The 24247-nt window shown below is 42.3% G+C and overlaps 2 protein-coding genes across 7 annotated transcripts in view; one reads left to right on the forward strand and one right to left on the reverse strand.

The window, feature by feature from the left end:
- Window positions 1–14995, reverse strand: part of DNALI1 (dynein axonemal light intermediate chain 1) — a 157802-nt gene extending 142807 nt beyond the window's left edge. The window contains exon 1 of the mRNA XM_069223889.1: window positions 14805–14995. Within this exon, the coding sequence (XP_069079990.1) occupies window positions 14805–14885 (81 nt within the window). The 5' untranslated portion in view covers window positions 14886–14995. The remainder of the gene's footprint in view (window positions 1–14804) is intronic.
- A 781-nt stretch (window positions 14996–15776) lies between these two features.
- The window catches only part of CDCA8 (cell division cycle associated 8), an 89098-nt gene continuing 80627 nt past the window's right edge, over window positions 15777–24247 (forward strand). For 2 of the 6 annotated variants that reach the window (XM_069223883.1, XM_069223884.1), the window contains exons 1-2: window positions 15777–15902; window positions 23643–23750. In XM_069223883.1, the coding sequence (XP_069079984.1) occupies window positions 15821–15902; window positions 23643–23750 (190 nt within the window). In that variant the 5' untranslated portion in view covers window positions 15777–15820. Of the gene's footprint in view, window positions 15903–15976; window positions 15998–17482; window positions 17614–19786; window positions 19882–23642; window positions 23751–24247 lie in introns of those variants that run through there. The other 4 variants (XM_069223886.1, XM_069223885.1, XM_069223887.1 and 1 more) reach the window with 4 other exon arrangements.

Here is a 24247-nt window from a genome sequence, read left to right on the forward strand (position 1 = left end):
TCTACAATGGAGTATAAGCAAAGGACATGAAGCACCACTGATGTTTGGTGATGCAAACTTTGGCCAAAATGGAACAGGACCCTTCAAAAACATGGGAAATAGGAACCAAGAAATTAATTGATGAGTTCTCCCCAAAAACACGGACAGCAAAGTCCTGATGCAAAATAGAAGGCCACGTCGAAAACTCTGTCCATCTATAAGGACCATCAAAAAAGAGTTCCACAAACAGCTATGAATTTTTTGACGAAATCCGACAGAGGCTAGTCTCAGCCATAACACTGCAGCCTTACGGAAGACATATAAAAAAGAATTATGTGCCTCTAGACGTGAAGAACATAACTTCTGGACTTAACGTATTTATGCCAGTAAGTCAAGAAGCGTGAAAACATTATGGGAGATGGTAAAGACAGCAAGTGAGAAGCAGGCACCACAGTTTCGTAAATAATGCATGACACAGAGCAGCCAAACTCACGACTCTCTAAACGTATGTCTTACTAAGAAAGGAGGCCATTGGGTTTCACTAGTATACAGGTTTTTGAAGTGATCAGTAGGGGTCAGCAAGGTAAGACTCTGGGCCCTAATGGCCTACCATAGCTACTTTTAAAAGTTAATCCCAAATTTTGGGCAGAATTTCTAACCCCACTATACAACCAATGTATTGCCAGTACACAGATTCTGGATTCCTGGAGAGGTGCAATAATCCACCCGAAATACAAAGGAGGCAAAACCACAGATCCGGGCAACTATTCACAAATCTTGGTAGATACCGAGGTTAAATATTACATCAGGCTTCTCCTTAAAGAGCTGGAGTCCTGGGCAAATTAACAACCCATTGTCAGCCCCCCCCGCCCCCCCCCCCCCAATATCAAGTGGGCTTTAGAGAAGGAACACCACCTGACCTTGGCTATAGTGACTGGTAAAGCGATTAAAACAAAATGTATGCTATACCCTTGCTTTATAGATGTCACAGCAGCCTTTGATTTGGGCCCACGTAGCATTTTATGGCAGAAATTAGCAGCAAGAAACATCCCACCCCTCCTATTTAAGAGTATTGTCACATTCTATTCATGTTGGACATTTTTGCTTATGCAGGGTCATCCCCAATCTTTTTGTCTCCTGCCTCCTATTTTTTCTGACCTGTTGCGGTTGGCTTTTAAACTCTGAGCAATTTACCACTGCTAACCAGTGCATATGCTCTCTGTGGAAATTGTATGGTTAATTGGTTTATCCATGATTGGCATATTTGATTTACTAGTAAGTCACTAGTACAGTGCACTAGAGGTGCCCAGGGCCTGTAAATTAAATGCTACTAGTGGGCCTGCAGCACTGGTTGTTCCACCCAGATTAGTAGCTCTTTAAACCTGGCTCAGACCTGCCACTGCAGTGTCTGTGTGTGGTTTTCACTGTAATTTCGACTTGTCAAGTGTACCCACTTGACAGGCCTAAACCTTCCCTTTTCTTACATGTTCGGCACCCCTAAGATAGGCCCTAGGTAGCCCCAAGGGCAGGGTGCAGTGTATGGTTAAGGTAGGACACAAAGGTGGTCATTACAACCTCGGCGGTCTTTTAAGAAGACCGCCGAGGGACCGCCGTGCGGAAGACCGCCAGTAGTGGCGGTTTGCCGCTCGGCGTATTATGACCGTTGGCTGCCCTCCGTCGTTTTTCCGACGGAGAGCCGCCAACAGCCATACTTGCGGGCGGCGGGGAAGTGGAGGTTTCTCCACCTCCACCGCCACGCCAACAGAACACCGCCGAGCTAATCACGTCCTGTGATTCTGTGCAGCGGTGTTCTGTTGGCGGTATGATGTTGGCGGAGCTTCCCCCATGTCTCCCGTCCCCTCCCGGCGGATCGACAGAACAGGTAAGTCGATCGTCCGTTAGGGGAGAGGGGTGGGGGAGTGTTGTGTGTTGTGTGGGTGCATGGGGGTGTGCGTCTGTGTATGTAGGGGGGGTGTGTGAGTGCGTGTATGCTTGCGGGGTGTTGCGTGTTTCGGAAATGTGTGCGTGTCTGTATGTATGTATGTCTGTATGGATGTGTGTGTGAATGTGGGTGTACGTGTCTGAGTGTGAGTGTGGATGTTGGCATGTATGTCGGTGTGTGTGCGTGTATGTGTGTTGGTGGTGCATGCGTGCGTGTCCGGTGTGTATGTGTAAGGTAATGTCGGGGGTTGGGGTGGGGAGGGGGGCCCTGCCACCTTTGGGGGGTGGCAGGGGTGTAGGGGAGGGAGTCGGGTGGGGCAGACCCCTATCAGTGCCAGGGAAGGGGTTCCTACCGCTGGAAATCCACGGCGGTAAGCCGGGTCACAATACCGGCGGCGGTATTGTCACGGCCACCGGGCTGGAGACCCAGGTCTCCAGCCCAGCGGTCGTCTCCGCCCTGGCGGGCGGAACGGGGAAGCGGCAGATGACCATGGCGGTAACCGCCATGGTCATAATACTAAAAAAAAGACCGCCAGCAGGGGTGTGGAATTTATTAAAATATCTACTTGTCCAGGGGACACGTTGCTTCTCAAATCTACTTGTCCTGTAAAAAGATCTACTTGTCCCTTTGGTGCCACGTAGTGTGGCGACAAATTATGTCAGCAATCTCATTATGTAAGAGCTCTGATAATAGCCTCTCTGATTATGCCAGGGCTACTACCATAGTAGGGTTTGAATACTTGCAGTTTCAATCCCTACTGTAGCAATTTCCTTATTTTGCCTCCTTTCTGCAGATCTGCATACTGGGGCTGGAGGAAGCAGTAAGCAATAGTTCCAGGGCTGGAATGCCTTTGAGTCTGCAAACCTACTAACCTGCATGTTTTAAAGATTTTCACCAGCTTCTCTCTAATACTTTCCCATAATAAGAAAGGTTGGACATTTACTCCTGACAATGGCAGAATTAGAACTTCTTCCAGGGTTGGGAAGAAAGTGGCCGGAGGGAAAATGAACTTGCAAATGCTCAATAGATTTTCACATGAGCAAATCTACACATGCATATTTACCCATGTTAAAATACTGTTCACAAATATTTTATAGGAGTACGACATATACCATGGGTGCACTTTTGTGACTTTCTTTAAGAATTTGGGGCCACATGAAGGTAGGTTCAGATTTGCAACCCGAAAAAATTGTGAGTCAGAGCAACTCGCCATTTGCGAGTCGCAAATCCGAATGTAGGATGGTGTCCCCGACACCATCTGTGATTCGCAAGGGCTTCGCAAATGTCCACCTAGTGAATAATCACGAGGTGGGTCGCAATTTGCGACCCCCTTGAGAATAGCGGCCCTCACAGGGATGGTGGCCTGCTGGAGACAGCAGACCACCATGTCTGTGACTGCTTCCTTAAAGGAAAGCGAGATGCATTACAAAAACGAAAAATGAAACGTTTTCGTTTCATTTTTTCAGAGCAGGCTGTGGTCCCGAGGACCACTGCCTGCTCTGAAAAAATGTTTACAGTGACATTCACAATGGGGAGGGGGTCCCATGGGGACCCCTTCCCTTTTGCGAAAGTGTTTGCACCCATTTGAAATGGGTGCAAACTGCGATTGGTTTGCGCCCGCGTTGGCTGTCACAAAACAATCCTACATTGCACTGCGAGTCGCAATTAGGAAGGGAACACCCCTTCCTAATTGCGAGTCGCAAACCTGTTTTGCGATTCGGTAACCAGGTTACTGAATCGCAAAACTGGGTTTGTGCATCGCAATGTGCTTTTTGCACGTCGCAAACAGCGAAAAAAAGCTACCTACATGTGGGTCTTGGTCCCTAATTAGGTCTGGTGTTAACAAAGACATTTTGTTTTTATTAAACTTCTATTTCTCTCTCTTTCGGCTGGCTTTACTGTGAGTGATTGCATTCTGCTCTTCCACAAGGAGTATATTGGCACACAAAGTAGTTTTGTTCAGAGTCAGGAACTACAGTGGCAATCAGTGACGTAACAAAACTGGAGGGTGCCCCTTTGCAAAGAACATGGAGGAGCCCCCTCTCCAGACTCACTCAGGGCAGGTTTTTGCCAGTGTTAGTTACAATGTTGAGGGCCTGGTAGCTCCCACAACAATAAAGTGTTACAAAAGCCATGTCAAAACAAAACACGCATTGATGAAACTAAAAGACTTATAAAAATATATCAGACCAGTTGGCTTTGTTAGTGTTTGTTTATTTTCATGCTTTCCATATTCATGTTGAAAATGGTTACACTGATTTTCCATTAGAAATATTTTTGGGAAATACTAGCATGCATCAACACATTTTACTAAATGACACTTCATTTGCATCTAATCAGAGAGCATTCTGGGAGCATTATACTTAGCCTCGTAGCCTAAACTTTTCAAACATGTGTATACACGTATTTTTTTTTTTGTACTGGAACCAACGTCAGTAGTGAAGTGTGACCTTAAAACATTTATTTACAGCACTCACCCTAATAATGAAGGCTTTCAAATAATGAACCATAAATACAAGTTCGAACAGCATTATCTTTTGGAAACACATTACCTCAACTGCAGAGAGTTCCACTCTCTGTAAACTGGCAGCCAAAGGGTTTGTGCTGCAGAGGGTTGGGCCTACTTGTCCCAAGGACAAAGTAAACATAAAAACTTGTTGCCCTTGACCCCAAACAAGATGTCCCGGGCGTTGGGCAATAGGAATTCCACATCCCTGGCCAGCCTGTTGCCGCCGCCGCCAGGGTTGTAATGACCCCCATAGTAATGTGTCTTATATGTCCTGACAGTGAAATACTGTTAAATTAGTTTTTCACTGTTGCAAGGCCTGTCCCTCTCTTAGGTTAACATGGGAGATACCTTTAAATATGATTAAAGTGTAAATTCCCTTTGGGAGCGGATAAACGTGGAGTTTGGGGTCTCTGAGCTCACAATTTAAAAATACATATTTTAGTAAAGTTGATTTTAAGATTGTGTGTTTGAAAATGCCATTTTTAGAAAGTAAGCATTTTCTTGCTTAAACCCTTCTGTGACTCTGCCTGTTTGTGGATTCCCTGTCTGGGTCAGTTTGACAGTGGGCTGGTTGCATCTCTCACTAGACAGTGACACAAAGGGAGCTGGGGTGTAGTCTGCATTTACTGATGAGCCATCTGTGCTTGGATGGAGGGAGGAGTGGTCATTCACACCTGAAAGGGCTGTACCTGCCCTTACACAATGCACTCTCCAAGCCCCTGTTGTGTGTCTGGGGCCTGGCCTGGGCAAGGCAGGATTGCACAATCAAGAAAGACTTTCCTTTGAAGTAAGCTTACTTCAAAGGGCAAAATGGGTATAAGAACGGCACCCAAACCACAGACTTTAGAACACTTCTGGAAACCAAGAGGAACCTCTGCCTGGAGAAGAGCTGAGGAAGAAGAGCTGCCCTGCCTGTGACTATGCTTTGTGGAGCTATCATGCAGTTGCTGCTTCTGCCAGAGTAAGAGGACAAAGACTGGACTTTGTGTTGCCTTCCTTCTTGTGAAGATCTCCAAAGGCTTGATTTAGAGCTTGCCTCCTATTGTTTGAAGTCTCAAGGACAGCAAAGACTTCTCTCTGTCAGCACCTGGAGTCTTTGGAGAGACTCCTACTCTGCCAAGTGGTGCCCATCCAGTTCCTGGGACCCTGAAAGGAGAAGCTGGCAGCCCAAGTGAGTGAGAAATCCAAGCACAGTACGCCGTGCGGGGAAAAGATGGACGCAACTCCGACCTGTGGCTGAAAAATCAACGCGCCGCCGACTTCGCAGCTGAGACTCGCCGCTCTCCTGCAATGCAACCCAATGATCGACGCTCGGGACTGGAGAAACAACGCACAGCATCGCTGACAGAGGCTGGTGAGATCGCAACCCACGCTGTGTGGTTTTCGGATCATCGTACGGCTGGATTTCCGATGCAAACACCTCTGGGCATGTAAAATGTAAAACCTCTGGGCATGTAAAAATGGCACAAGGCCTGCCTGGACCCGAGAGTGCTGACCGGATCAATGCATCGCTCTCCTATGGAGAGAAGAAACGACGCACGCCGACCCGACTAAAGGAGAAACCACGCAAGGTCTAGCTCATGAGTGAAATCGATGCATCATAAGCCCTTTTTGATGCACACTCACCCGTGCTGGGTTATTTTTGAGGCGCCCAAAGTAACCCATAAAATAAAAACATGGGTAGGTTTGAAACAAGGCTGCCTTTTAGCTCCATTACTTTTTAACATCTTCCTGGCTGCTCACTAGACTGATTTAGGGGAAGTGAATGCACATGCCCCAGGTTCTGAAGCAACCCAATCATCTGCCTGCTCTATGCTGATGATTCCCTCCTAAGGTCAAAAGCCATGTTAGAGCTCCAACAGCTTTTGAATAAATAGAATGATTACACTAAACACAATGGGCTTACCTTCAACCTAGAGAAACCCAGAATAATAAGAATGGCAGAAAAATAAAGAAGCGAGGTCAGTGGCATCTAAATGGTCTTCGAATTAAAACTGAAGTTAAATATAGGGAGAGATTGTGGACAACTGCAGAACCTTTATGCTGCACAAGAAACCCATGAAATCAAAAGCAGTTACTCTACGTCATGCGTTCCTGAAACTCTCAAAAAAATTCCTGGGCGCCTCCCTCAAACCCCTAATGAGAGATAGAAGTTCTAAACTACTCCCTACCCTAGCATATGGATCGGACGCTATGTTTGGAGAGTTTACATTTTACTAAACAAACTTCTAGTTAGCACCTACAGGAGAGTCATCGACCTTCCAAAGCATGGTTCCCCGGCACAAATTTGCCTAGAGTTTGGCCTATCAAACTAAACACTGGAAAGACAAGGGGTCTTTCTGAAAACCTGTTTTAAGCTATGATCCACAAGGAAAGACACACTGAAAAGCCAATTGTGGCTTGAAACCGCAAATGCAGGCAGCATCTCAGCAGCCTGTGTTTATCTGGACCAGAGGTCTCCAACCTTTTCTGTAGTGAGAGCTACTTCTGATCAGTGAAAATCATTGTGAGATACTGAAGGCTAAACAACTCATACATTATTACAATTCACCCTCTGCAAATTTCCTTGACTTTAAGCCTAATGTTCATACAGCCAGATGCTATGGTTTGAAGAAAATACTTTGAGTAGGGGCACTATGACAGAGCTGCCACATGAGAGCGTGTTCTTTGGGAATGTATGAACATGTGCGCCTATGAACAGGATATACATGTTTGGATAACTGAGAGTCGGAGTCGTATGTACTTGTGACACAGGGAACATTATTCGACATATGGGGCACATCCTTCGACATATGGGGCACCGTTACAAGTATAACACCAACATACAAACATGTTTTAAAATGGGAGGAATTTAAAGTGGAATAATGTTCATAATGTGGTACAGTTTTCTACACTTTAAATTTCTCCCATTTAAAAAATGATTGTATTTTTCAGTTATAAATATTCCACGGTGCCACTCGGAGCAAGAGGCCTGCTGTTTGGAAATGCAACACTTTGATAAATAATTTGAGAAAATGAAAAGTTAACTTAATTAGAAGGTAACTTTTCATTTTCATTTTCTCTGATTTAAAAGCATTAGGAAACATCATTTTGTTCTCACTTCCAATAGTGAGTTGACAAGGACTTTTATTTAACAGTTAGATACCTTAGTGCTTCAATTCTTCATCTCTGTGACCTGGGTCATAAAATCTGAATCCTTATCAGGCCCTGCTATCTGCAGCCGGGTGATATTAATGTAAAATAAACACAGCTTTCCCTTAACTTTAAAAGTGTGACCCTGTGTTTGTTTAAGCTCAGATGGACTGGTTTGAGACATCTGATCTGGACCAATCACTACAGAACTTACAGGCAGCAGTACTGTAGCTTGCTCTCATCACCTTCACAGCCTTTATAAGTTTAATATCCAAAGATATGCGGCAGAAATTGCATCTTGAAGACAAACAAGAGTTAGCAAATCATGTGCATGCTTGAATGATTCTAAACAACTATGAAATAGCAGGACCACAACCAAGTGTTTGTATGTCTAAACAGGTCAAATGAAACTCATTAAATACAGGCTGGGTGGCCTGCCAACTTTGGGCTGCATACCGAATTGGGAAAAGAAAATGCGGTAACACACTCTGAAGGCTCAGCTGCTCCTATAGTGAATCAATGTTGTACTTTTATCTGTATTTGCCCAGTTTTGTTATGGGAAAGGCGTGTCTTACTTATTAAAACCCCGGTTTCAGCTGCTTGTTATACGCACCTGCAGACCCGATGTAATGGCTTACCTCAAAATAGAGTACCTCATCCTAGCCACGGTATTCAGGGAATAAATATAGCTTGCCAAAAAAACTACTGAATACTGCTGCCCCTTCTGAAAGACCGTACTAGTAGAGATTTTATCAGGCCTCTGAAGGACAATTAAAACTTTTCTAGCTTACGCAACAAGAATTTTCAATTCTATTAAGGACACTGAGGCAAGGATTATGCTTCTCTTTCCATGCTTTATTTTATCCAGCAGCCAATAAAAAGTAAGTTTACTAAAACAGTACATATCCCCTACACCCCTTAACATCACATGACCAACCACAGAGACGGCCTCTATATAAGCTATCGACTGCATAACACTTCCTCTTTCTTTGCATTAAAAGAGACAGTTAACATGGAAAAACTCTCAATAAATTCAACATGTTTTGAACATGAATAACTTAGATCAAAAGAGTCTATAAAAGGTTTCTCAATGAGTTCTAAATGCACCAAGGGAAAACTTGATGCCATCCATCCAAAGAGATCTTGACTATCAGTTCCATCCAAACCGGAGGTCCACACAGATCGAAGCCAAAATATTGCTGAGAAGAGTGATCCATCAAACTCTGAAATCTTGAGTTATTTTTCTGATCATAACCTGGAAAAAATCAGACACATAGAGAACCCATAATATCCACTATGATATGAACAGTCCATATACAAAATGTTCATCGACAATACATGTCATAACAGGATGGGATAACGATACGTCATGTAATACAAGAATGTCCAGTACTTAACTTGTACGAAGAAATGCCATGCGTCATAGGGTGGGATAATCTTCGCCTCTGTGTCCTTCATAGAATTGAAAATTCTTGTTGCGTAACCTAGAAATTTTTTCGTTCTATGTCAGGACTGGGGGCTCCGATTATGGTTGTTTAAAGCTGATTCACCACCACCAAATTAACAGAATAAAAAGCCCTGAACGTCAACACTGTTGACCAGTCAGCCGTTTTCATAATATTCTCCAATCTGACCCTCAAAGTAAAGGATTTAGAAGCCATGGCTCCTCTGACTTAAGGCACTCCAAAAATGGAGGTGTCAATTTCTGCTTCAGAGAGCAGCCATTGAATCCATTTAGCCATGGTGGTGGCAGCCACTGGATTAAAAGGTTTTTAAAGAGCAATAAGCACCCGACCTCCAGGATCCCTCCTGAATTCACTTGTGGCTGCATCATAAGCTTTTAAGCATTGGACCACACACAACTTAGAATTATGGGGAAATGCTGGGTAGGACACAGTTCTAATATTTGTTTTCTTTCGTCTAGAAATAGAAAAGGAAACCCCTTCTAGATGAAAAATTCTCCCAGCCAAATCAAGTGCTCCGACATCTGCCACTCTTTTACAGGGCATAAGGCACAAAAGTAAGGTCAGTTTGGCAGATAATTGTTTACGAGAAAGGTATCTATTCTCTGGCCACTTTTGCAGAAATGATAAAACCACATTAACATCCCAAAGGGCCGAGTAATGGGGTTTAGGATGATTAGAGAAATTAATGCCCCTGAAGGGTTTACACACCACCAGATGTTCCCCAACTGGTCTGCCGAAAACAGGTAGGTGACCAGCTGAAATAGCTGAACGATAGTTTTAATAGATCTCTAGGCAAGACAGGAGGCCTCCAATGACACCAGAAAGTTAAGCACCAAATTGACATCGGCTTTAAAGGGATCGGAATCTCGTTCTGAACACCAATGCACCTTCTCCAAGCAGAGGTATATCGTTTATGGGTGCCAGATGCCCATGCCTGATTAATGTAGAAGGAAGCGTGTGAAGAAATGCCTGGCATGTGCCAACGCTTCTTGAAATTCTCCATACTAATAGGTGTAACCTGCCCATTGAGATCAACGGATGCGGGTTTCCCAACGGGTCTAACAACAAGTTTCTCTGAATCGGTATCAGGCATGGGACATCCCAAGAGAGTTCCAGAGCTACAGGAAACCAGGATTGTGCTCTCTAGAGAGGAGTCACCAGGATTATCTCTGCTTGTTGCTGACGAACTTTCACCAGAACTCGCTGAATCAGACTGAAAGACTGCAACACAAAACCCAACTGGTTGGACCAATCCTGCAGAAATGCATCCATGGCTGTCGCCTCCGGATCTAGTCTCCAACTGAAATACTTGGGTAACTGATGATTCAGGTGAGAGGCGAAGAAGTCCATTAAATATGGGCCCCATCGCTGATTGATCCAGTGAAAAACTCTCGGATGCAGTTTCCAAATGCTGTCATCCCAAAGGAATCTGGAATTCCAGTCTGCCGCTGAATTGTTCGCTTCCAGAAGATACTCAGCAATCATCAATATCCTCTGCTGAAGACAAAAATGCCGAAAGTCCTTGGCAATCTCTACCAGTAGGCGTGATTGCGTACCACCCAGTTTGTGGACATATCTGACTGCCGAGATGTTGTCTATCTGCAGTAGAATGCAACAATCTGTTCGAAGAGGTGAAAGGCTCCTGATAGCAAATGAGCCCACCAGCAGCTCCAGACAATTTATGTGGAGATGGATTTCTTTCTCCGACCAATGACCCCCTGTGTCAGGGACCCGCAGCGGGCTCCCCAGCCCCATCGGCTGGCATAAGACTCCAGGATGACATCTGGAGAGCTTCCAAAAATCACCCTGCCATTCCAGGCATCCAGGTGCTTGAGCCACCAAGTCATCTATGTCCTGGCATCCTTTGACAAGGGAATTTTCTCTGAGTAAGACAACCCCTTCTGGAGATGAGAAATCTTGAGCCTCTGAAGAGCCCTGTTGTGGACAGGACTCGGGAATAAAGCTTGGACAGACAACGCCAGAAGCCCCACTATCTGTGCTAAATTCCTCTGAGAAACAGATTGTTTGTCCAGCAGGAGACGTAAAGCCTTCTTTATGCTGCGCACGTCCTGTGCAGGCCGGATCAACTGAGACCTCACCAGGTGTATCTGGAAGCCCAGGAATTCCATCTGTTGCGAAGGAAGAATGCATGATTTGGTCTGGTTCATCAGAAACCCCAAGTCTTGCAGTGACTGAATTGTCCAAGAAAAATGCATGATCAATATCACTGGGTTTTGCGCAGGAGAATCAACTTGTCAAGGTAAACAATCAACCTCAACTCCGAGCGCGAAGAGACTTCACCCCTGGCCTCATCAGTTTGGTGAAACACCATGGGGCCGACAAAAGTCTGAAAGGGAGAACCTGAAACTCGAAACATTCATTGAACCAAAGGAACTGGAGGAAACGCCGGTGAGGAGGAAAAATCGGAATAGTTAGATATGCATCTTTCAGATCCAATCGGACCATCAAGCCTCCCTCTTGAAGAATATCTCTTAGAAGATGGATACCCTCCATCATGAAATCCCTGTAAATAACCAAGGCATTGAATTTGCTTAGATTTCAATCGAGGCAGGATCCTCCTCCTTCATGTCCACCAAGAAAATGGAACTGAAAATGGGATGAGGCAAAGAACGGCAAACTGCCCCTTTGGATAGAAGAGATTGAATTTCGAGGGAAATCACCTCTTGATCTCGTAGGGAAAAATGGAGTTGAAAGGGGGGAGTTACCTGATAAGGGGAAAGATAGAATTTGAGTTTGTAGCCCTGCGCCGTCTCTGGGACCCAAGGGTCTTTGGTTACGTCCTGCCGATTGGGAAGAAACAAACGTATTCTGTCCCCGAAAGCTACTTCCAAATAAGGAATAATTCTCACCCGAAGATAAGGAATCATGAGAGTTTTCTTGCTGACCTCTGCCATAGTTCTTATGGAAAAATTGGCATCTGCCCCAATAGCGGGTGGGGTAGAAGGTACCATTGATAGACTGTCCCCTGTTGTAACATTGTCCATGGCCTGATCATGCTGGAGGCCATGATAACAGAAGCAGCCTGATGATCGGCCTCACATTCTTTCAGCCCGTCGAAAAAGAGTGTTGCAAAATACCTTCTTGAGGGACAATTGTGCTTTGTCTATAGAATTGAAAGTGGACGCAAACTTGGATAAGTCTTTGGTAAAAGGATCTCCAAAAAGGAGTCCCTGCACAACAGGGCCTGCCTCAGTAGAAGAGAGATCGTTTAATTGAGGATCTACTGTATTCTCATCAAAAAGGAATGTTGCCGTTCTGCAGAAATCACCACATTGGCATTACCCAATTGGCAAATTGCTCTTTGTGCCCATCCAACTAAAATGTCTAGGTCAATGGGAGCATTGGTCTCTTTTGCCATAAATGCCAACTCTAAGCTCTTTGCCAGCGGGCCTGATAGATCAAACAGTTTATCCTGACAGGATCACCAGGCTCGATCCAGTCTCTTCTTTGGGTCCTTCGACCACTTTTTCATAAAAGTGACCATTGTATGGTCACCTTCTGGAGTATCTGCGACTTTCCCACCTGGGTCAGGTCTGGGACACTGCGTGTAGTCTGGCCCTCACTTCTTTATCAAAACCTACCTGATATGCTCCTGGATATATTCCACCACCTCAGGAAGAGGCGTCCAATTGGAGCATTGAGGGTGCATGATCTCTTCAGGATTAAAATTTAGGACATTGGGTGTCTTAGTCGATTGTTCCTGGGATCTGTCTGCTCGCCTTTGTTTACTCAGGCCTGAACGATCTCCCTTATCGGAGTCTGAGTTGGAGCCGGGAGAAGCAGAGTCTGATTTATCAGAAGGAGTCCCTGCAACCTGCCAATCCTGGGATTGCAAAGTACTATATCATGGTCACTTTGGACTGTCGCTGTCAAGTGTTCAAAGACCTCCAAATGGGGCCATTTCTTAGCTTTGGATTTACCCTTGGAAGGGTTAGATTGATCAGTTTGAGGCTCATCATTTGGCACGAGAGGGAGTAACCAGCCTTTTTTGCAAGCGAAGCTCTCAAAATGGTAGTTAAGAGGCCCCAATGCTTTTGCCAAGGCTTTGTTTACTGATAACTGAACACTATTGTCCAGTGCCCCACTAGGCTCTCTTTTAATGAAGGAGTGTTGTCACCAAAATATTCGTCATCCTCATAGGCATATGATTGAGCCATGCTTCACAAAACAATAGTCCCAGAGAGACTGTGATTCAATAAGGTAGCCGAGAGCTACAATCAGGGGGATTACACAACCCCAGCAGGCGTAAATCTAGTGGTATAGAGTGTAGTGGGAGCCGCCTGTAGCAGTTTAGGCAGAGCCTATGCAATTATTACAAACCTGTGTAAAGCAAAAAACAACAGGGCGTGAGGGAGCATTAAGAGCACCCTTGAGCACAATTAGGTAAATCTTTTTAGTATTCAATATTGTTCTCCCCCCTGGCCCTTTAAAATTAGATAGAGCCTCGGGGCAAACTCTGTATCCGATTCCAATTGCTGCAGCGATCAAATGATGTGTGCAGCGATCAAAAGCAAATGCAAGATCATGTGCATGCTCTTCGTCCTGATGTGGGATTATAAAGTCCGCTCATGCTCCACCAAATGTTTTGCGCTCTGGAGTGCAGAATACATAGAGAAAACAATGTGTAAACACACAGCGGTGGCGCGACAGTGAAGCCGTTCGCGAAGCAGGCTAGTTACAACACAGTAAATAGCAATGAGATAATGCCATTTAACTGGCTGCGGGTGCAGCAAAGAAAGAGGAAGTGTTATGCAGTTGTTAGCTTATATAGAGGCCGTCTCTATGGTTGGTCATGTGATGCCAACGGGTGTATGGGATATGTACTGTTTTAGTAATCTTTCTTTTTATTGTATGCTGAATACAATAAAGCATGGAAAGAGAAGCATAATCGTATCCTCCGGTCCTGACATAGAATTTCTTTTGCAGCAACTAATTAACTATTCCCTTGCTGAATGAACTATTCTCCTAACACTATGGACTTTAGGTCTTTTTCTCCCTTCATTAACCTATTTATGAAAGAGGTGCTCTTGCCGATGACGAACTGCTATTGCGGTACTTTGCACTGTCTTTCACACTTCCTAATAACCCATTGATTAAATCGGTGGCCCCATTGACCTTACTGTTACGAGTAATTTTTGATTGCAACAAAACTTTGAGAGGGTTGTGCTAGTCTCTTTTAATATGATTGTGTTTTGCATAAGATGACAGTATGAGACCCAAGAGTCTTTTTTTACGGCAATTGACAATTGTGATCTTTGTACCTCCTTTTACATTTATGGTTTTACGGTTAAGTAACTAAGACATTAATACAGTTATACTCATATTTAAATGTAATGAGGGCCAATTGTAACATCTGGAAGACAAAAATAATGTTTGAAAAGTTGTCGATAGAATTTTTTACAAAAGATGCAAAAAAAAGCACATTTTGTTTCTAAAAAGTGTGGGAATGTATGTCCTGGTTCATTGTTTAAAACTGAAGAAAACCACCTATCCGGTTGTGTGTATGTTAATATATTGTTTTTACCATTTACAATCATCTTTCTGCGTGAGGGTAATGAGATATTTTGCTATGGCTCGTCACTTAATTTTGTCACCGAACATAAGAGTCGCGAATTTTGTATTTAAAAAGAAATGGGATAAGAACTCTGTTCAACGTCTATGGTGTAGTTTTGCTATAACTAGAAATGCCTGGAGTTAGGGAGGCTCGTACGGAGTCCTACAAGAGGTGCCAGAAGTAGCTGGGATACATTCTCACCTTGGGGGATTTCCTCTCCGTGTTTCTGCTCACCAGCACCGGGTTGTCATATCGTAGAAGGGAGTCTGCCGGCGGGATCATTTTGGCAACTCTCACAGGGAGTCGAAGAACCTAACTCTCTCTCTCTCTCGCTCGCAAAAATACTGCTGCCACGGAGACCCTAGGCGCCGTAGACAGTCACTATGGTAACTAGACGCCATAAAGGTGAAACCATGGAAACATAGGCGGGGCACGTCTTACCGTGCGGCCATAGTAGGTAGGGAAGCAAGTCGCTATAGAGCCTTTCTTTCAATCAGGATGATAATTCACAGTCCGTTCAAAGATGGCCGTCGTAAAAGGTATAATACGATAAAACGTATTACTAGTAGAAACGATCCTCAAGAATCAGTAACCCAGCCCGACTGCATGTTGGAAACTTGCCGGCCATGATCAAATGGTACCGTGTCCCATTACAAAACGTAGCATTTAACACAATGTGAAAATGGTATTGTAAATTGTAACTTTTTTCAAACGACTTTGTTCGGTAATAATGCCCTGTCGAGGCTTACAATAAGATTGTTTGCATTGGTTGTTATTAAATAAAATCAAAAATAAATAATGGTTATAGCCTGCAGAGAGTTCCTTGATTGTTACTGCATACGGCAGAAGTTAACGTTCGCCACCTGCCCTCTAAAAATCTTAAGAGCGTTTTGGTTGGCATTTACGAGTTCTGATTTTCGTGTAATTATTTTCCTATTACCAGGAACAACCTGTATGCTTCCGACAAAATCTTAAACATATTGTACCATATTTATAATTTCAACGTGCCTCATGAGGCGCCCTATTTAAAAAAAAAACATTTATTCCTTTAGTATGTTGTTTGGTGCGCGCGCGCATACCACGACCACCGCCTAGCAATCAAACTCACAGCACATAGTTTTCCACAGAGTCCTGTCTTCTTTTTTTAACCCCTGCTTTGATTGGTCAGGATGGAAGCTCGTTGCTGCCGCTTATTGGCACAGGAGAGCACGTGACGCATGCGACGTCAGACCGTCGGGCGGAATCTGCGGCAGTTTGAATTTGAATTGCAAGCAGATCTCGGCGTAGCTGTACCTGGTGGTAAGTGTAAGAGCTAAAACCTTAGGGTACATTTAAAATAATAAAAAAAACAAGCAGAATAGGTATTGACGACCACCGGGGATCGGGGCTAAAAGGTACTACATAAAATAGTGGCGTTGCAAAAGATTTGACTGAATCTTGTTTCATTCTACCAACACTTGGCAGAGGCTTACGGCTTAGAACTGGGACTCCGGCTTTAGTCACGAGTAATAGAAACACTATAGACCATTAAACACAATAAAGAAACAATCTCCCAGTACATTGATATATGCCCTTCATGCGTGAATTGAAATGCAGTACTCACTCGGAGGCAATTTAAACAGGCTATCCTTTTTGGCACGCGAATTTGACAACGGCGTGTTGAACTGTTTTTCTAAGTGTCTAAGGTGTTGGGACCCTGGGCCATGAAAGTTTGCTTGTGTGTGCAATTTGGCCTGCTGCAAAACATATTTGTCTTGTTTCTGTGTGCAGTAAATGAAAGGAAAAACATACCTGCCAAGCCACCCGCCAGCCTCCACGCCCAGATATGGTTATTGTATTGCAACATTTGTATATCGTTTATTACCTACTCCTTGTGGGGCGCTGAAACGCTTGCCTCCTTGGGTAGTATACTACAATGCAGGATGTGTGGTCTTTGTTTTGATCTGGTGTGGGAAGTGTTTCCATGTTGTACGAGAGGACCACTGAGATGCGGGTATTGTGTTATGGGGCGCAGCGCGTAGCACTGTGATGGATGAAGAATCGTTGGACCTTAGAGTTGTACTGCACAATTTCATATAACATTATGTTGTAGTATGTAAATAGCGCATCGTATAGCAGACGAGGCAGCAAAGCGATCTGATTTACTTTTTGAAGTGCCAAGTTGATCGAATGTTGGTTATTATGCCTAAATGAAGGTGATCAATTCTTCTGCGAGACATTCTGTGAGCTTTGTGTGTCAAGCCAGTAGTTTTGCATAAACGTGCATTTGTGAGTTTTTGTGTGTTTAGATCAAAATTTGTGTTAATAGTGTGCAGAGCACTTCATTTGTACTTACGTTCACATGTGTTTACTACTATGCAGCTAATGCAACTGAAACAACATTATGAAGTGTTAAAGTGTGTATTTGTGGCTTACGGTAACTAGGGCTCTACGCCATTTTAATTAAGATGAATGCCTTACCATTATGTTCTGTTTATATTTCTGTTTGGCACTGCATGCAGTAGTATGCATACTGTTTATTTTGCATGACAATATTGTTGCCAAAGAATTCGCTAGCAGAGATCCTTTTGCAACATTTTCAAAAGACCTTCTGCTTAAATCTAATATTGCATTCATTTACAATGGCTCACGGTTGCTTGTGTAACTAGTTCCAAAGGCGTCCCTTCCTAATAACGACACACAGGCCCATGTATGATTGTTTTATGACAGTGAACGCTCACAGAATGTTTGCAGTTACAACAGATTTCAAATTAGTGGTACCCCATTTGCAAACGGGAAGGGGTCCTTAAAGGACCCCTTCCCGAATGGCAGCGCCAACATTTTTTCACAGCAGGCACTGCCAACACTGAAAAAATTAAACTGAAATGTTTCGTTTTTAGGTTGAGTTTAGGCAAGTGCTGTCTCTCAGCATGTTGTAATCTACATCTGTGGGCTTGCAGCACAACCATCTCACGTGCATCACTTTAATTCGTTCCTTGGCCTGCCTTTCAAAATTACTTTGATTTCGTAGGTAAGTGCTTTGCTTTTGTCTTTCCTTGAGGCTGCGTTGTTACCGCCTTGGAGACTGACCCTGTTACATGGATTATTGCATGATTAGCCATGCACCTTAGTGTGGTGCATTACTTTTTTCTTTTGGCTCACTGATTCGTGTTGGATGGCTGTATGTTCTTTCTTCTTCTTCCTCCTCTTCCTCTTCCTTTGTGGTGTCTGCGAACAAAGGCTGCTGGGGGAGAGGGGGAATGCTCCTTGGGAGTTCTTTTATTTAATTTTTATAAAACAAAAAAAAAGTTCATATAATGCAGACTCGATCAGGGGAGCGCTTTAAATTACTACGTGAAGTTTCATAAAGCGCAACCTCTATCAGCGGAGCACTTTACATGAGTAACCTTTAACAAGTTCAGCAGTTGAAAAATATACAAACCGGAGCATTTAAAACAGAAAAAAATGCAGAAATCCTCAAAACAGCTCTCCTGCACAGCAGGAGAGCCGATACTACAATATTCACTGCACTCAGGAAACTCGCCTCATAATGCTTTGCACAGTATTTCTTTTTCAAAAATTTTTTAGCCAAAATTCAGCACGTGGTGGTTCTACAACAATGGGGCCACCACCAAATGGTTCAGCACAACACACTCTGTCTAGGTCATGTCTGGGTCCCCACACTAGGTTGGGTGGACAAAATAGTAACTTCTCCCAACATTCAATCTTTTTTTCAGCTCTCTTATGGCTGTACCTTTTGTTTTCAGCTGGGAGTAAGTTTGTGTTTTAATGGCCTTGTTTGTAATAGCATTGCAGTAGGCCCGCTAGGCCTGAAAATGTGTAAGACACTATGCCGTCTAGGAGTTAAATATGGTTACCCTGCATTACTTTCTGCCATTCAGTTTTTTATGTCCTTATGCCCTCTAGGTGATGACTATATGGTTACATGACCATGTTTCATACAAATGCTATTTTTATAATGGTGTTCTCTAGATACTGTTCTGAGTATTACAGTCAAGATACTACAATATTCGTTGCACTCAGAAACTTGCCCTATAATGCTTTGCGGGGCATTCCTTTTACAAAACATCTTTGCCCTTAACATACATGTGGAGGTCCTAGGACAATGGGCCCACCATCAAAACATTCATCATGACATGCTCTTTCTGTCTAGATCATATCTGGGTCCCCACACGAGGTTGGGTCAAAATAGTAACCTCTCACACCATTCAGTGTCTTTTTAAGCTCTCTCATGGCTGGAACTTTTGTTTTACAACCATGTTTGTCCTGTCATTGCAGTAGTTCTGCTAGGCCTGAAAATATGCAAGGCACTACGCTTTATAGGCGCTACTTATATGGTTACACTGCATTACTTTCTACCATTCACTTTTCATGTCCTTGTGCCCTCTAGGGGCCGACTATATGGTTACATGACCATGTTTCTTACAAATGGTATTTTTATTATAGTGGCCTACATTTTGTTCTGAGCATTTCAATCAAGATGCTACAATATTCAATGCACTCGGAAACTCGTCACAAAATACCTTGCGGGCGTTCCTTTTTAAAACAATTCTTTGCCCATAACTCATAGTGTGGTGGTCCTAGGACAATGGGACCACCATCTCTTTCTGTCTAGATCATCCCTGGGTCCCCACACTGGGTTGGGGGGAACCCCGAAATAAAAACCCCTCCCACTAGTCGGAGTCTTTTTCAGTTCTTTCATGGATAGAATTTTTTTGTTTTACAGCTGGGAGTAGTTTGTGTTTTAAGGGCCTTGCTTGTAATGTCATTCTAATAGGCATGCTAGTCCTGAAAATGTGTACTGTACCACGTCCTCTAGGGGCTAACTATATGGTTACACGCTGCATTACGTTCTGCCATTCTTTGTTCGTGTGGTTATGCTCTGTAAGGGCTGACTATATGGTTACATGCCAATGTTTCTTACAAATGTTATTTTATTAGTAGTGCCCTCTAGGGCCTCTAGTTGTTCTAAGCATTACAGCCAAGATACTACAATATTCGCTGCACTTCGGAAACTCGACCCATAATGCTTTGCGTGGCATTTATTTTACAAAACATTTTTGCCCTTAACTCACAACTCTACGTGCTCTTTTTGGCTAGGTCATCTCTGGGTCGCCACATTTGGTTGGAGGGCACCTAAAACAATAATATATAAAAAGCAATATTTTCATTTTTGGCTGCAGGTAGAGGAAGAAGGTAAATGAAACCGCTTTAGTGATATGCAGTGCCACTGGAATTATGCGGCAGGGTCGACCAATTTGTGACAAGAAAAGTCCAGGTATGCATTTACAACACCAATAGCTCTAACTCGAGCAAATGCGAGACCTATTGCTTTGCAAATGCATGTTATTTTTTAAATGAATCCAATTTACCTTCAGGGAAATCGGGCTGAATTAAACAAAACAAAAAAATGCTTTATTTAAAAAGCAGTCACAGACATGTTGGTCTGCTGACCCCAGCAGGCCACCATCCTGTGAGTGCAGCCATTCCCAAATGGGTCGCAAACTGTGACCTGGCTCATGAATATTAATGAGGCAGGTCCCTTCCGACCCATTTGGGAATTGCTCAGTGTCTCAGACACTATTGTACATTTTGTTTTGCGACTCGCAATTTGCAAAAATAAACACTAATTGCGAGTCGCAAAAAACTGGTATAGTTGGCCCATAGTCTATTTCTGTTTTGCCTATTATTCTGCATTGTTCTTATTACCCAGAGCCTTCATGGCCATGATTTTATGCATTTAAATGACACCATTGCTGCATTTGCATTTTACTATTTCTGTGAAGTACCTTTACATTTTGTAATAAACATTTTGTGTTATTTCAAAGGTAGGCTCTAGGACTGACTTTTTGAGTCAATCCTTTCCTTAATAACTGTATTTTGGAATGCTACTTTAAACTATGTCTCTGGGACATATTGCCTCATGATTTGAGGTTTACACTGTCCCAATCCACCCAGCAGATGGACACTCCATTAAAATGCTGATTTTTATTTATTTTTTAAGGAATACAGTGCACCACAGTGTTGCAGAAGAAGTGAGAATAAACGCAGGCATGCTTGCAGTTCCGTACCCCAATCTTATAGCAGGAATAGAGTTCAGTATCTTAGCCACTGGAACTGAAACATAGCATTAGCCAGTGCAAGACTTTGAAGAAGTGGCTGACCAAGAGAGAGACCAACATAGAGCAGAGTGATCTGGTTTCTGCTGAATGAATGTGATTCTTTAAATCCCAAATATAAACACATTCTTAATTAGAACCCCTTAAAATAATAAGTTCAGCACATTTCAGTTAAAATACGGTTGCCAATTGAGGTTTCCCAGTGTCCTGTATTACTTTTGTGGCTGGCCTGTATTTTGAGCTATAATCAGTGTGGATACTTTGTCTTGTAGGGCATTATATATAATGGAAAAATAAGTACAGCCCATTAGACAAAAATCCAGGGCTAGCCAAATGTCACTCACGACATGGGACCACTACTTATAAGCTTGTGTATAATGAGCATTTCCACTTGTGTTGGCCACCACATGATTTATCTGGGGAAGTTGATGGGAGTGTTGCACTCATCACTTTTTCTTTTACTGCCCCATGTTTATGTAGAAGTCAGGCATCAAGTCTGATTTTCTCAGTTGTGCTACAAAGTAATAGTCATAGGTGTTTTCCAGGGTTTGCATGAACAACCTGGGAAGATTTGTTACTTTGTTGTGTCTTATGATTGATTTGCTTTATAGATTTTGTTGTAAAGTTGTATTGTAATAGTATTTATATAGCCCTTAGTACCTCTGACGAGGCGTCAAAGCACGCTACTCTGGAACCCAGGAGGAATTAGCAGTGGATTAGTATAGGGAAATATGAGTACAGTTTTAGTATTATTATGAGTTAATTTGAGCAGAGGATATGTGAGTTTGTTAGTTGGATTGACTAGAGTAATGGAGGGATAGAGGAGGGAAGAATCCAGAAGTGTTAATTGGGAGTTTATAGTAATAGGATGAGGCTTGGGATGAGTAAAGGAGACGGGAAGAGTCTGTGGAAAGGGTTAGGGAAGTCATAGTAGCAGGAGGGGTTTTGGATGCGTCAAAGGTGAGATAAATGAGGGAGAATTTAGTAGGGTTGTTTGGGAGATCATGGTATTAAACTGAGGTTTGGGTGAACTAGATGTGGAACACAGACTTTCAAGATTTGTAATATTTGAAGTTAATTATTAAGTGTACTTTTATAACGTTTATTTATCTTTCCTCAATTTTTGAATAGGTAAATGCTTATGATAATAAAACATTTGTTCAGTGTGATATAAAAATGAGCAGAGGTTCATAAGTGTAATATAACTTATCTAGGAGCTATGCAATGACCTATGAACATGTTAAGCATAGAATAACATACACATGTATTTACACACACACACACTTCTGCTCCAAAATGTCGGGGGTGCCAAGTACGACGCTCGCCACTGCGTCTGTTGTCACTTTCCTCCAGGGTTCTCACAAAGGAAACGACACTCTGCAGGAACTATAAATCAATGTATTGACTCGCAACGGAACGCGTTTCGGTGTCTACCGCCTTTGTCAACCTTGCGGTTGCCATTTTGAAAACACCTTATATACCTCGTACTCGTGCACCTAATTCGAATCACTTCCAAATCCCAAATAATTTTTATCACGGTGACCACCTTTCATTATTATCAACTTTTCTTCAAACAATCACCATCTTATTTTAAATGTATACTAATATGTACAATCGTTTTTATCAGACTTAACCAAATATACACATCGATGTCAGAAAGTTAAACAATAAAATGGCAACATCACCATATTGGACTTGTTTACTATAATACATGATTAACTGCGTGATTCAAGTTACTTGTACCTTTACTATAATTTAAACACTGATGACCATCTATAATCACAATCATTTACTTCATTACAGATTTATAAATTTGTACAATTACTCCCATACTACATGACCTTATGTAAAAATAGCCATTACACATGAAATGAAATAAAATTAAAATGAAATAAACCAAAATAAGAATGAAAATAAAATTGAAAAACTGAATGAATAAAACAATACCCATATAAATTATCAATCTAAATCTAATTAACCAATCATATGTTATAAGTAATCATGAATGTGATATTTGATATGAATCTAACATCAAACTTTGTTGACTATCCACTATCTTTAGCAACATATACAATTTTACGATTGTCTTTCATTTATCTAAATGATCCATCAGTTTTATATAAATACCTGCATTCAAATACAGCCAACAAGCTTATTTGCTTAAATTAGTACACATGCTACCCAATAAATGATAATATTGCCAACCAATGTTTCTATTGTAAATGTATTAATAATTCTTCATTACTATTTAATCCATTTCGCTCCTTGGTATCATAAAGTTAGATCATGTTCCAGAGATTCGCTCCTATTTAATTCAAAAGATAATGTGAGAATGGATTAAAAATTGACTGCAAGTCTGGAAAGAAAAATAGTTCTGGATAATTAAGACTGGGAGGTGGTCTCTTGTATCAGTAGTATGCCTGCTGTTCTGAGGATGATTTTAAACCCTGTCCTTCCCACTGCTGTTGTAATTTTCACTGCTCATTTGCACTATTTACCCTCTTGATTTCTTATGGCCTAACTTTGAATGTAATGCATCCAGGAACTTGAGGAGCATCGCTCCATGAATCATGGACAGATCATTACCTCTTTTGCTACTTTTAATGTCTCAGAAAGTTCCCGCAGCTTTCGTCCAGTATGGAAGTGTCTGCCTCTTACCTGTTGTGGGGTCATTCATCCATGCCTTCGATGAAAATTAACTTTTTTTTTTTTTTACTGACCTACCAAATTGAGTAGGGAATGTGTGGTTGAAAAAATCCTCAGAGATGCTGAAACATCTGCTATTAATGGTTTATGTAAATTAACAGGCTCTATGTGCTTTTTTGCTTTGCTGCTCTTTATTAAAACCGATTCTGTATTCTGCTTCTTTATGTAAAGAAAATAATTTCTGACTACTATAATTTATGAATTTGTCTTTTAGAGATTTTGACCATGGCTCCTGGAAGGAAGAGGGCAACTAATAGGCGGAAAAATCGCACTGTAAAAAATGAAAAGCTGGTTTCTTTCCTAAAGGATTTTGACAGTCAAGGTAATATTAATGAACACTGAACACTTCAAACGGCAAACAACCTAAAGATTATTCTAAGATTCATTTAAAAGAAAATCAGCAGTTTGTGCTAGTATTGCTGTGGTTTTTTTTTTAATACACTTTTCCTAATACATGCATATAAATTCCAGTTTAGGTGTTAATATTGTGCATCCCTGATTTGAAAACTAATTCTTCCAAGGTCTTGTGCTCCCTTCTCGTCGCTTGACTGAAGCAGAAGTCTGGTTAGAAGAAAAAGTATTGTTTGCCTTTCTTACTCTTGAGAGTTATTGTAAATAATTCGAATTATAAACATGACTGAGCTTCTTTAATCTTAACACCCTTGTTAATAAAAAGGAAGTAACACATCAGTTCGATTCAGATCCTTAGTTGGATAGAAAACCTCTGCACTTAGATTCATTAAGATTTAGTGAAATACCACATACAAAATAATATATTCTATGAACATCAAATTTCTTTGCACAGTCTCCACATTGAAA

The sequence above is a fragment of the Pleurodeles waltl genome, chromosome 3_1, assembly GCF_031143425.1.
Source record: "Pleurodeles waltl isolate 20211129_DDA chromosome 3_1, aPleWal1.hap1.20221129, whole genome shotgun sequence".
Lineage (NCBI taxonomy): Eukaryota > Metazoa > Chordata > Amphibia > Caudata > Salamandridae > Pleurodeles > Pleurodeles waltl.